The sequence below is a fragment of the Colobus angolensis genome, unplaced genomic scaffold (genome assembly GCF_000951035.1).
Source record: "Colobus angolensis palliatus isolate OR3802 unplaced genomic scaffold, Cang.pa_1.0 Scaffold3, whole genome shotgun sequence".
Lineage (NCBI taxonomy): Eukaryota > Metazoa > Chordata > Mammalia > Primates > Cercopithecidae > Colobus > Colobus angolensis.
In genome coordinates this window covers 12,881,065-12,894,530 of record NW_012116265.1, presented here as the reverse complement: position 1 = coordinate 12,894,530, position 13,466 = coordinate 12,881,065, and the positions used below count along the sequence as shown (strand labels likewise).

Here is a 13,466-nt window from a genome sequence, read left to right as displayed (position 1 = left end):
CCCCCTGACCAACCAAAGTCCATGCGCCACTGCATCCAGCGTCCAGCGCCTATGTTCCGCCGCCATTGCCACTGTCACCATGCCCAAGAGAAAGGCTGAAGGGGATGCTAAAGGAGATAAAGCCAAGGTGAAGGACGAATCACAGAGAAGATCCGTGAGGTTGTCTGCTAAACCTGCTCCTCCAAAGACAGAATCCAAGCCTAAAAAGGCCCCTGCAAAGAAGGGAGAGAAGGTACCCAACGGGAAAAAGGGAAAAGCTGATGCTGGCAAGGAGGGGAAAAGCCCTGCAGAAAATAGAGATGCCGAAACAGACCAGGCACAGAAAGCTGAAGGTGCTGGAGATGCCAAGTGAAGTGTGTGTATTTTTGATAACTGTGTACCTCTGGTGGCTGCACAGTTTGAAATACTATTTTTTATCAAGTTTTAAAACTGCAGAATTTTACTTTCTTTTTTAAGCTATGTTGTTAGCACACAGAACACTTCATTGTTGGTTTTTGGGGGAAGGGGCATATGTCACTAATAGAATGTCTCCAAAGCTGCACTGATGTGGGGAAAACACCTTTCCCTTCTAGTTTCGAGAGATTTCCTCTTGGCTCCCAGGAGGAGGGATTCTCTGACTTTGACACACATGGCCACCTTGGCACAAAAGCCTTGTGCTATGGAAAAACAAATTCATTTCTATGTCTTCTTCTCCCTTTCCATCTTTCAGCATAGACTTAACTCCCTTAAGCCCAGACAGCTACTGGGACCTGACCCCTAGTCATTGATTACCAATGTGTCAGGCAATCTGGACTTTCCAGTGATGCCACTGAGATGGCAACTGTCAAAAGAGCAGTGGTTCCATTTCTAAACTGTGGAATTCAGATAAATTCTGCCACTTTCATTTCACTTCCTGAAAGTCAGGGTCGGCATGTGAAAAGTTGTTAAACAACACGGTAAATGTGAAATGACAACCCTCACTCTAAACTTTCCCTGTTCAGACCATCAGATGAAGATTTCATTGGGTTTTACAGTGGCTTTCTGATTTTTGGTAGTACACTGAAGAAGGGAGTTTGAAAGTTGTTATATACTGTTAACGATTGTCTGCCCATGTCCTGCCTGAAATACCATGATTGTTTATAGAAAGTATCTTTAATAAAGCTAGATCGAGTTTGGCTTGGAAAAAATAAACAAAAACTCCAGAAGGATCTCCTTTGATTCCATGTCTCATATCCAGGTCATGCTGATGCAAGAGGTCGGCTCCCACGGCCTTGTGCAGCTCTGCCCCGGTGGCTTTGTAGGGTAGAGCTCCCCTCATGGCTGCTCTCATGGACTGGCATAGAGTATCTGAGGCTTTTCCAGGTACACAGTGCAAGCTGTTCATGGATCTACCATGCCGGGGTCTGGAAGAGAAGACAGTGGCCCTCTTCTCACAGCTCCACTAGGCAGTGCTGTAGTAGGGATTATGTGCCGGGGTTCCAACCCCACATTTCCCTTCCACACTGCCCTAGCAGAGGTTCTCCACGATGGTCCCGCCTCTGCAGCAAGCATCCAGGCATTTCCATATATTCTCTGAAATCTAGGTGGAGGTTCCCAAACCTCAATTCTTGACTTCTCTGCACCCATACACTCAACACCACATGGAAGCTGCCAAGGCTTGGGGCTTGCACCCTCTGAAGCCACATCCTGAGCTCTTCATTGGCCCCTTTCAGCCATGGCTGGAGCAGCTGGGATGCAAAACCCCAAGTCCCTAGGCTGCACACCGCACAAGGACCCTGGGCCTGGCCCATGAAATCATGTTTTCGTCCTAGGCCACTGGGCCTGTGATGGGCGGGGCTACTGCAAAAGTCTCTGATATGCCCTGGAGACATTTTCCCCATTGTTTGGAGGTTAACATTCAGCTCCTCATTACTTATGCAAATTTCTGCAGCCAGCTTGAATTTCTCCCCAGAAAATGGAATTTTCTTTCCTATTGCATTGTCAGCCTACAAATTCTCCAAACTTTTATGTTCTACATCCCTTATAAAACTGAATGCCTTTAATAGCACCCAAGTCACCTCTTGAATGCTTTGCTGCTTAAAAATTTCTTCTGACAGATATCCTAAAACATCTCTCTCAAGTTCAAAGTTCCACAAATCTCAAGGGGAGGAGCAACATGCCACCTGTCTCTTTGCTAAAACTTAACAAGAGTCACCTTTACTCCTGTTCCCAACAAGTTGCTCATTTCCATCTGGGACCACCTCAGCCTAGACTTTATTGTCCATAATGCTATCAGCATTTTGGGCAAAGCCATTCAACAAGTCTATGGAACGTTCCAAACTCTCCCACATTTTCCTGTATTCTTTTGAGTCTTCCAAACTGTTCCAACCCCTGCCTGTTACCCAGTTCCAAAGTCGCTTCAACATTTTTGTGTATCTACAGCAGTTCTCCACTCCTGGTACCAATTTGCTGTATTATTCTGTTGTCATGCTGCTGATAAAGATATACCCAAGACTGGGCAATTTACAAAAGAAAGAGGTTTAATGGACTTACAAGTCCACGTGGCTGGGGGAGCTTCAGAGTCATGGCAGAAGGTGAAAGGCATGTCTTATATGGTGGCAGACAAGAGAAGAGAGATTGTGCAGGGAAACTCTGCTTTATAAAGCCATCAGATCTCATGAGACTTATTCATTATCATAAGAACAGTACAGGAAAGACCTGCCCCCATGATTCAATTACCTCCCACCTGGTCCCTCCCACAACAGTGGGGATTCAAGATTAGATTTGGGTGGGGACACAGCCAAACCATATCACCCCCCAAGTAACTGGTATTACAGGCACATGCTACCACGCCCAGCTATTTTTTGTACTTTTTCTAGATATGGGGTTTCACTATGTTGCCCAGGCTGGTCTTAAACTTCCAAGCTCAGGCAATCCACCAGCCTTAGCTTCCCAAAGTGCTGGGATTACAGGCATGAGCCATCATACCCAGCCCTATTTAATTTATATGTAAAAAACATAAGGCAGAAATTATTACGGTTTCAGAAAACAAACTTGAAAATAATATCTTATTTCTAAACTGTTTTACTGACAAACATTCAAATGACAAACTAATGTATTAATAATAAACACAAACTAATTAGTAATTAGCAATAATTACAAACTAATGTATTAGTAATACGTTCAAGAAAAAATTAAAATATTCAGTCCACTTCTGCATTCTGACTTTGTAGAACTATCCACACAACTCAAAGAGTTAAAGAAAACAGAAAAACTACTTTTCTTCATAACTCCCAAAATTCATTTCTTCATATAGACGAAAGATCTGAGAATTTAACCAAGTCTTCTAATAGGTATAAAGGTTTATTTAGTTATAGGTTTTTACTTGCAGAACATCTCGGCCAGGCATGGTGGCTCACACCTGTAATCCCAGCACTTTAGAAGGCCAAGGCAGGTGGATCACGAGGTCAGGAGTTCGAGACCAGCCTGGCCAACATGGTGAAACCCCATCTCTACCAAAAATACAAAAATTAGCCAGGCCTGGTGGTACACACCTGTAATCCCAGCTACTCAGGAAGCTGAAGCGGGAGAATCGCTTGAACCCAGGAGGCAGAGGTTGCAGTGAGCCGAGATCGCACTACTGTACTCCAGCCTGGGTGACAGAGCAACATTCTGTCTCAAAAAATAAATAAATAAATAAATAAATCTCTGCCAATAGTCATCTTTGTGAAAAATACAGAAGTATGGAGCATTTAGTAATCTGCCCACAAATCAGAGTAAATTTGGTTAATAACAGAAACAGACCACCTTTCCACTAGATGCAATAACTTTATTAATAGCTTCACTCTACAAAGTTGTGGCCAATGTTTGTGGCCGATGTTTGTTTTCTTTATAATCTAATCTAGGTATTAAAAATTACTTCCTATTCAGGTAATAGCATATTTTACAATATGCACTTAGATAAGGAAGAAATTAAGATTTTTAAAATGAAGTAGAATATGAAATTACAACCAGGGTAATTAAGGTCTCTAAGGTCTCTCTTTGGTCTCCAAAGAGGGTTTAATCTCATTATTAAAAGTAATATTGAAGCAGGCATTGTCATCGTACAGTAAAATGGTCAGCTCTATGGAAGAAATGCACGAATCAAGAGTTTATACTAAAAGAACGGTAACAGAAACAACTTTCCTTCTGTTTGTGTTGTACTAATCATAAAATAAGGTATTATTGACTATCCTTTCTTTTCTACCATCCTCTTTTTTAAACAAATTAAAATCTCCTATTATAGTCTCAAGTTTCTGCTAATGAATTATCATGTCAGTTGTCACTCAATTATCACTTTCAACATTTAATCTAAATTATGTTCAGCACCTTGTTTTTTTCTTTCTTTGAAGTTCTTCCTTGAATTTAAAAGTCAAATATTTTTCAAGAAGAGTAAGTTGATGGAAGATGGAGGCAAAGATTAAATCAGGGGAAATCATTGATCAAGGATGCTTGGAATTCTTATGAATACAAATTGGCTATCAAGGTTAATGAGGTTCAACTTGAGTTTAGAAGAAGGGAAAAGTGTACTTAGTATTTTCTATGCATATACAGATTTAAGGTCTTAGGTACAATTTAAAAGGTAAATTATGCAAACTCAAATGTACCTTCCTTCCATTGTTTTTTTAAGAGCCATTTTTACTGTTTTTCTCTAATGTAAAACAACTGCTTGAAATACATATTCTGGATCAACAAAAACTAATGCAACTAGTAAGATATAGCAAAGGTCACATTAAATACTGACAAGTCTTCCAGAAATGGATGTGCTTTTAAGAAATGACTAGAGAGCAAATATTAGCTTTAAAAAAAACCATAAACTTTTTACAACATATTATTTCATTCAACAAAATACTAATTAAGTACCTAGTATAGGTAAGACTGTGTGGGAACACACAAGGACACAGAGATAAAACTTGGTTCTTAACCCATTTATAATCTGAACAAGAATAGAAGCTTTAAATTCATGAGGGGCTCCCAGAATGCCACAACTCTGAATTATAACATCAGTGCATACTAGTAAGTGGCCCAGAGCAAAATCTGTGCACAGCAACATATCAAAAGAAAAATTAAACATAAGACTGAGCATCAGAGCGAAAGCATAGAAGATTGCTGGAATGAGAAGAGATGTCAGTTCAACACACTCCAGGAATAAAGGGATAGAATCTAGCTGAAGTAAACAGTATCTCTGGTTAGAAGGACTCTGTAAAAAGGGAGGTAGGAGGTTGAGAAGTTCTACTATAACTATGAACAAATAACCCTTAAGACATCATTATTCTCTGATCCGTGTTCATTAAGCAATTTTTTGGTTACTAATTCTAAAGTCAGAAAATTAGGAGATTGGTGCCCTGCATAAGAGAATGATGTTTTCATATCTGTATAGGACTCCCACAGGGTAAACCAGTGAAGTGGTACTCTTTTGTATATTAGGTCAGTGCAAAAGTAATCTCGGTTTTTGCAATTACTTTTGCACTGACCTATACTTCTCTCTTCTGAGTTTCATTATTAATATGAGCCACTCTCCTGGGTCACACACAGAAGACTCAGGTTTCCAGATATGAGGACAAGACCTTGAAACATGATGTCTCCACCAAGGTAAGGGCACCAAAGTTCACTCTATCTTGGTGACAGTGCAGCTGGCTTTATTCTGAGTCTCCTTTTCTACTTTATTTTGGCCCACTTTGCATTTTTATTTTTTTATTATTATTATTATTTTTGAGATGGAGTCTCTGTCACCCATTCTGGAGTGCAGTGATGCAGTCTCGGCTCACTGCAACCTCCCCCCCCAGGTTCAAGCAATTCTCCGGCCTCAGCCTCCCAAGTAGCTAGGATTACAGGCACCTGCCACCACACCTGACTAATTTTTGTATCTGTAGTAGAGATGGGGTTTCACCATGTTGTCCAGGCTTGTCTCGAACTCCTGACCTCAGGTGATCCACCTGCCTTGGCCTCCCAAAGTTCTGGGATTACAGGCGTGAGCCACCATGCCTGGCCCCACTTTGAAATGTCTAACAAAACATACCCAGATTACTTCAAGAGACTGTGAGAAAGGTGCCATAAGTATATTAGTGATATGGACAAACGGATTATTCAGAAAGAAGAACGATCACTTACAGCTGATATAATCCAAAAAGGCTTCATGGTGGAAAAAGTTTAGGATTTCCACAAAAAGAAAAGACATGCAAAGTTGTTTACAGAAACAATGAACAACTGGAACAAAGGGAAAAAATGGTGGAACTGAGTAGGGAAGTTTAGGAAAAAAGGAATTATTTGACAAGACCACATATGAGGTTCTGTAGGAGAGGTGTCAGAAAATGAAGGTTAAAAAGAAAGACATTAATGATTGAATAAGTCATAAGAACTGTTACTATATATATGTTCTTGGGCCTGACCAATGATCTTATTTTGTGCATCTTTTTTATTCATATTTGGTCTCTGAAAAGCAACTAAAGAAGAGTAATCTCTCTTTTTTAATAGAATGCATAAGGCAACATCTTCATACTACTCAATATTCTCTAAAAATAAAGCAGAGACTAAATTTCAAGAAAAAATTTCAATTGTTAGTGATTTGTTTTTCTAAGACCACCAGAACAGGCACAAAAGAACCAGCGAGCAGGCAAGGGTAGGAGCAAAACTGCAAATTTATTTTTGGTCACCTAGCTTCACGGAAGAAGGTGGGTAGGGAGAGGTCTGTCGGCCTCCGGCAAAGGAGGCCAAGAGAATCACCCAGTGAAGCTCTCGGACGGAGTTCCTGCAGTCCCGACAGGAGTGAGGAACCGAGGAAGGCCGCGGGGCGCGCTGGCCGGGAGCGGCTTTTCTAGTTGTGGGAGGGCAATAGGCGGGGCACGGACGTGTCGGGGGGGGCGTTCCGCAGGTGCAACCAGGTAAATCTTGGTCTCTTCGGATTGACATCACCTGGCGCATGCCCGATTGGTCTGCACCTTCCCTGGCGCCGGCTGCATTTTCGCACGCGCGGGAAAAGTTGGTGATGAAAAACCCAGAAGTGCACCATCTTGCCTCCGTTCGTCCAAACAGTTAGAGGTTACAATCAAGTAATCTATGACCTAATATCTCACAAAGTCTGCATGAGACATCACTTTGAGAATAGCTTGGGAAAAAAGATATTCAAATGGCCTCCAAAAGGTGCCATAAGAACATTAGTGATACGGACAGCACACTTGTTCTACCTTAATAGTTCTTTTACAATGAAAAATAAAGCATAATCAGAAGTGTCACTAAATCAGAAACAGTTGCAAATTCAGTTAACTATTTTATTCTTTGAAAAAAGAAAATCAGAAAAAATAAGACTAGTTAATGTTAATGTCGTAAGGGATAAACATTGTGATGTCCTTTGCAATGGCAACTGGAAAAAAAAAAACTTTCATTCTCAAAAAGAAATTTATTCTTAGAAGCAAGACAAACTCAAAGAACTTTCTGCATCAATTTTATTTTTATTTACTTATTTTTTAGAGACAGAGTCTTACTATGTCACCTAGGCTGGAATGCAGTGGCACAATCACAGCTCGCTGGAGCCTTGAACTCCTGGCTCAAGCAATCCTCTCACCTCATTCTCCTGAGTAGCCGAGACTACAGGCACAAGCTACTGCTCCCAGCCTGCATCAATTTTAGATCCACTGTGAGAAACAAGGAGTCGACTGCATTTGTGTTCTTTGCTATGTTGCCAGCACCTAGAACAGTGTCTGGCATGTAACAGGCAGTCAATAATATTTGATGTGTTGTAAAAACCTTTCCTCCAATTGTTTTTCACACCCACACTCTATACAGCTAAACCAAACTAACCCAAGAGGACTCAAATTCTTCCCCTAACCCATATGAAATTGAAAAAGAACTATTCAGTTAGGAAAAGGAGAAAGCCAGGAATCTTGAATAAGAGCATTATTAGGCTATTATAAATAATTTTTTTAGTGCTCACATATTTGAGATTTTTTTCCAATTTATACCATGATGGCAAGTGAAAAGAAACAATATGAAGGAAGGAAAGAAAGGAGGGAGGACCAACGTGTGGTTATGAACATAAAGCAAAGGGATTTTTCTACCTTTTAGATCTAACCAGCATAGTTTTTGTTTTTTTTTTTTTAAATACGTGACTTCAGCAAAATAATCATATTTTAGCATTTTCATCAGCAAGATCAAGGGCTAAAATAATACCCATGAACCAAACTTTAAAAGTTGTATAATTACCATTACTCTGAGACAATTTCAAATAAGTCTTTATTAAACATGTAGAGGGCTTTGTAAAGAGTATATCAATATTTCATTATCTTTACAGTCTGAATCTTGAACTAAATTTAAAAGACATTTTCTACTGATGTGCTGACAAGATGAAAGAGAAACGCAGATGAGTAACATTAAATATTTCCTTTGGGTTATATAAAATTAGGTGCTTTTAGCACCAATTTTCTACCTTTCATTTTAATTTTGGAAATACTTCAAATTAGAATAAAACTTCACTCATAAAAACAGATACAGGGATGATTGATACATATCTATGTCCAAATGTGTCATCCATGTTTAATCTAATGTGCATAATTGTAATTTGAATTAAACCATTTCCTTTTATGAGGTCCTTTCCTTTGATTTTTAATATATACCGATAATTACCTCATCTATGCTAGATAAAAGCAGGAAATGGTAGCTGCCTAGTTATACTTCATTCATGGTTACCACATCATCCATGATTGCTACACAACTCTAAATTAATGGAGGCATGGCAATTCCACCTCATGCAGAACAACTAGAGGTCTGAAAACCTTTATGGTTTCAAAGAAGAATTATCAGTAACACCTTTTCACTATGCATTATGCAAGTTTCACCCACAAAATAAATAATAATTCACTGTTCTCTCAAAGAAAAAAGGTCCCTTCTGTCTGCAGAAAGGGTTCAATTGCTATTAGAACAAAAATATTTTCAAATTTAAAAATAGTAAAGGATTTCTCTGTGAAATAATAAAGGAAAATAATCCAGGTTCCTAGCTTTGGGGTCCTGAATGAAAGAGAACTGAATACATAGGAATTTCTACATATAAGTAAATTAGCCATTAATATAACTTTATATTATCAATGCTCAAACTAGAGTTCATAAAATAATACATCTTTATATTAAAATTTCATTAAGCAATTCCATGAGATAAAATTAAAATATTTCAAATATGGCTTAAAAAGAGCAAACTCACCTCTACTTGTGATGCCAAATGTGCTTTCTCCTTGTCTTTTCTCTCCATGCACCGTTTCACTTCCTCTAACTCAGATGCCATTGCACTGAAGTTCAGCTGCACTCTCAAATCTGACATTTGCTTCTCCAGGTCCTGTTTTTCCCGCTCAACTCCTTAAAAGACAAAATGTAAGGCTCAACAGTTGTTCTTTATTCACAGAAAAATGTACTTTCAAATAGTACTGAGACCTGATGTTTCAATATTCTAGCTGTCATAATCCATTTACTGACACTGTTATTCAACAGACTTTGCCAGCCTGTTGTTTCAAGTTTTATAGCTTTCAAAAACATATACATTGCTATGTCATCAAATATTATTCCAGTTTGATACTAAAATTTAAAATGTTACCTGATTTCTACTGCAATTTATTTCAAGAAAATCATACACATTTTTAAATTTAATTTTCCTCACATCTCTACATTAACTCCAAACAGTAAAACAAAAATACAAAAAGAGTTTTCAACGAAGCCACTTCATCCACAAAATAATTTTCTTGCAACATAAACAACAAATGATGCTATTAAATCTCTGACAGTGTATGGCCGACCAATTTACTAATCCTTACTAATCTGGAGATTACAACCTGAAATTAATATATCATTTAACAATATAAGTTGACTTAGTATTTAAATTAACGTGAAATACTTGATCTATGATACACAGGGGACCTTCTTCTAATATAAGGACAAATAACATAAAAATTCATCCTCAATGAGCTTACATCCTGATGTGATTTGGCTCTGTCCCCACCCAAATTTCATCTTGAATTGTAGCTCCCATAATTCCCACATGTTGTGGGAAGGACCAAATGGGAGGCCATTGAATCATGGGGGCAGCTCTTTCCCATGGCTGTTCTCGTGATAGTGAATAAGTCCCATGAGATCTGAGGGTTTTATAAAGGAGAGTTCCCCTACACAAACTCTCTTCCCTGCCACCATGTAAGACATGCCTTTGCTTCTCCTTTGCCTTCCATCAGGATTGTGAGGCCTCCCCAGATATGTGGTACTGTGAGTCCATTAAACCTCTTTCCTTTACAAATTACCCAGTCTCGAGTATGTCTTTATTAGCAGTATGAGAACAGACTAATACATATCCCAAGAATAGAGACAAAATATAAATTACTTTATGGAGTCTAAAATGTCAACAATTGGAACATGTACTGCCATTTAAAAACTACTATCTTTCTAGTGGTTTCCTTTCCAAAAAAAAAAAAAGGGAATGAAAGAAGAAAACACTAACAAATTAAATTTATACATCATTCGTAAAATACATTCCAACTTCAGAACACTAGTGTTCAAAATTATATATATTAGAAGGGAAGACATATGGGCATTTCAATAGGATGATAAGAGCACTGATAGATACACGTGGATTATACAGAAACAGTACAAACAGTAAAAGGGATTAGTTTTGTCTCAGTGAGGAACTAAGGTAGGAAGAACTGAGAACTAAGTCAGACTTAAAGAATGAATACAAAATTTCACCAAGCAAAGGAGAAGGAGCTGGGGTGTTTTTAGGGAAGGCACACACCTAGCATACAAGCACAAAACTGAATTTAACATTCAGGTAATTGCACACACAGTAGTTTTAAGTAGCCAATGCATCTCATATGTTATGAGGGTGGGAGGGAGTGTCAACAGAGTTTATGTGTTGCTAGGAAACTTAGAATTTATCCTACAAACCAAGATCAGCAAACATTTTCTATGAAGTATCAGATAACAAATATCTCAGCTGTATGATTTCTGTCACAACTATTCAATTCAACCATTGTATTGCAAAAGTAGCCTAGACATTGCATAAACGAATGGGAGTAGCTGTGTTCCAATAAAGTTTATTTACAAAAACAGGTGGCAGTCTGGATTTGGCCCATGAGCCCTACTTTCCCTACTTCTGATAGGTATCCAACCTGCAAATGTACATATTTATCTATTTGTAAATGTATTTATTTTATAAATATATGTATTTTATTTTATCTATATGTGTATATTTGTGTGCATATAACGTCTAATATGTATATATTGATACATGTTTCTTGATATATATATGGATGTAACATTAGAAAGAATATATATTATATAAAACATGAAGGCATGTATGTATATGTATACTTTATGAAATATATATATTTGATATGGAGACATATTTTGGTATGTTTACTCATATATATACTAGTAAAGATAAATATACACACACATCTATACATACATATACATGTAGTATACGTAATGAAACATTTCCCAAAGTTAAAATATTTAAAACAAAAAGTATAAAATATAAACAGCATTACAAATACTTGATTTTAGAGAATGCTTGGTCAATATAGGATAGCAGTTAAGATCTCAAGTTTGGGGAAAAAAAAAAAAATTGAAGTCTGCTACTTCCCTCATGTGTGATCTTGGGCAAGTAACTCAACCTCCTTATTCTCGGGTCCTTTTTTTAATCATTAATATAGAAATAAGAAATAATAATAGTGTCCTTTAGTAGTAGAAAAGAAAATAGATTTCAGAGAGGCCAGAATAGGTAAGACAAGAGAGTGCTACATGTCCTATACTGGCCCAAGCATGCTTAAGCTGGGGGAGTAGGAATAAGAAAGAGAATGTTGCAAATTCAAGAGATATTAGGATGTATAAATAGGCGTGAGGTAGAAACTAATTATATGGAGGAGAGAATAAATAATTTCTATGTTCTTTGCATTTTAGACTTGGATGTCTGGATGGAGGATGATGCCATACACTGAGAAAGGAAAGGAAAAACATGTTTTGAGGAGATGATGAATTCAGCTGTGTATCAACACGCATTCTGAGGAACAGCATACAGAGATAACCAATGAGCAACTCCATCTGGAGGGCCAAAGGTTAGGAGAGCAAATAGAGCTAGATTTAGGAATTGTCATCTATAGGTGATAATTTTTCATCAATTCCCAGGCAGAAATACTAAGTAACAAAAGCCACGAATAGGATAGTAGGCAAAACCAACATTTAAAAGACACACTGAACAGAGCAAAAAGATTCCAATACAAAGAATGTAAATAACTAAGGCAGAAGAATCAGGAAAGGCAAGGAGCATGGAAGTCAGAGGAAGACTTTCAAGAAGGAAGAAGAAATAAGCAAGTAACAGTAAAATAAGTAATGAAATGATATCCTTGGAATTGACAGAGGAGATTGCTAGCAAACCATGCAAAGTCAATTTTACAAATAGAGGTGGAACCCACTTTGCAGTGGGCAGAGGAAGAAATGAAAATGTGATAAGTATGATTTCTACTGTAGAACTGTCTTTAAATAATATAAGTATTCTGTAAAGAATGAAAAACTCTACAATTGTTAAAAGGTGAAGTCCATTATCACATATACAAAAAAACTTCCAAAATTTTTTTTGTACCTGATAAGTAGCTAAGAAAAGCTCAATATTTTTAGTCCTCAAAGACTTACAACAAAAATAATTACATTTTATGAAGTATCAAAACATATAACAAATGTGTTGGTCTTTTTTCCAACAATTCTCATGTGCATCTTTATGAAATTTGATGAAGAAGCTAACAGCTTAGGATTGTTTAAAAATAAGTGATATTCTGGGTCAAATGATACTTACATTATATCACACAGAACTGAATGAAACTTAATGGCATACAAATAAAAATATGCTAAGGTTTGGATATAGTTTATTTATCCTCACCAAACCTCATGGTGAAATATTATCCCAACTATGGCTGTTAGGAGATGGGGCCTAGTGGGAGGTGTTTGGGTCACAGAGACAGGTCCCTCATGAATGGCTTGGTGCCCTTATTGCAGTAGTGAGTGAGTTCTTGCTCTCCTGAGGCTAGATTGGTTCTCAAGGGAATTGATTAGTTCAGACAAGAGTGAGTTGTCAGAACTGTTCAGACAAGAGTGAGTTGTCAGAACTCCATGACATCCCTTGAATTTGGTCCCCCTTTACACATCCCCACTCCCCAATTGACCTCCTTTGCATTGTTTTGATGCAGCACAAAACTCCTCCCCAGAATTCAAGTAGATGCTAGAGCCATGCTTCTGGCACAGCCTACAGAACTGTGATCTAAATAAAGCTATTTTCTTTGTAAATTATCCAGCCTCAGGTATTCCTTTAGTGTAACACAAAACAGACTAAGAAAATATATTATTTAGAGGTCAGGCGTGGTGGCTCATGCCTGTAATCCCAGCACTTTGGGAGGCTGAGGTGGGCAGATCATGAGGTCAGGAGATCGAGACCATCCTGGCTAACACAG

At 37.9% G+C, this 13,466-nt stretch overlaps 1 protein-coding gene and 1 pseudogene across 1 annotated transcript in view; one reads left to right on the top strand and one right to left on the bottom strand.

The window, feature by feature from the left end:
• CEP128 (centrosomal protein 128kDa) overlaps positions 1–13,466 on the bottom strand; it is a 477,957-nt gene that overhangs the window by 356,151 nt on the left and 108,340 nt on the right. Inside the window, exon 13 of the mRNA XM_011949470.1 lies at positions 9,188–9,339. Coding sequence (XP_011804860.1) covers positions 9,188–9,339 — 152 coding nt within the window. The remainder of the gene's footprint in view (positions 1–9,187; positions 9,340–13,466) is intronic.
• Positions 80–352, top strand: LOC105517095 (annotated as a pseudogene).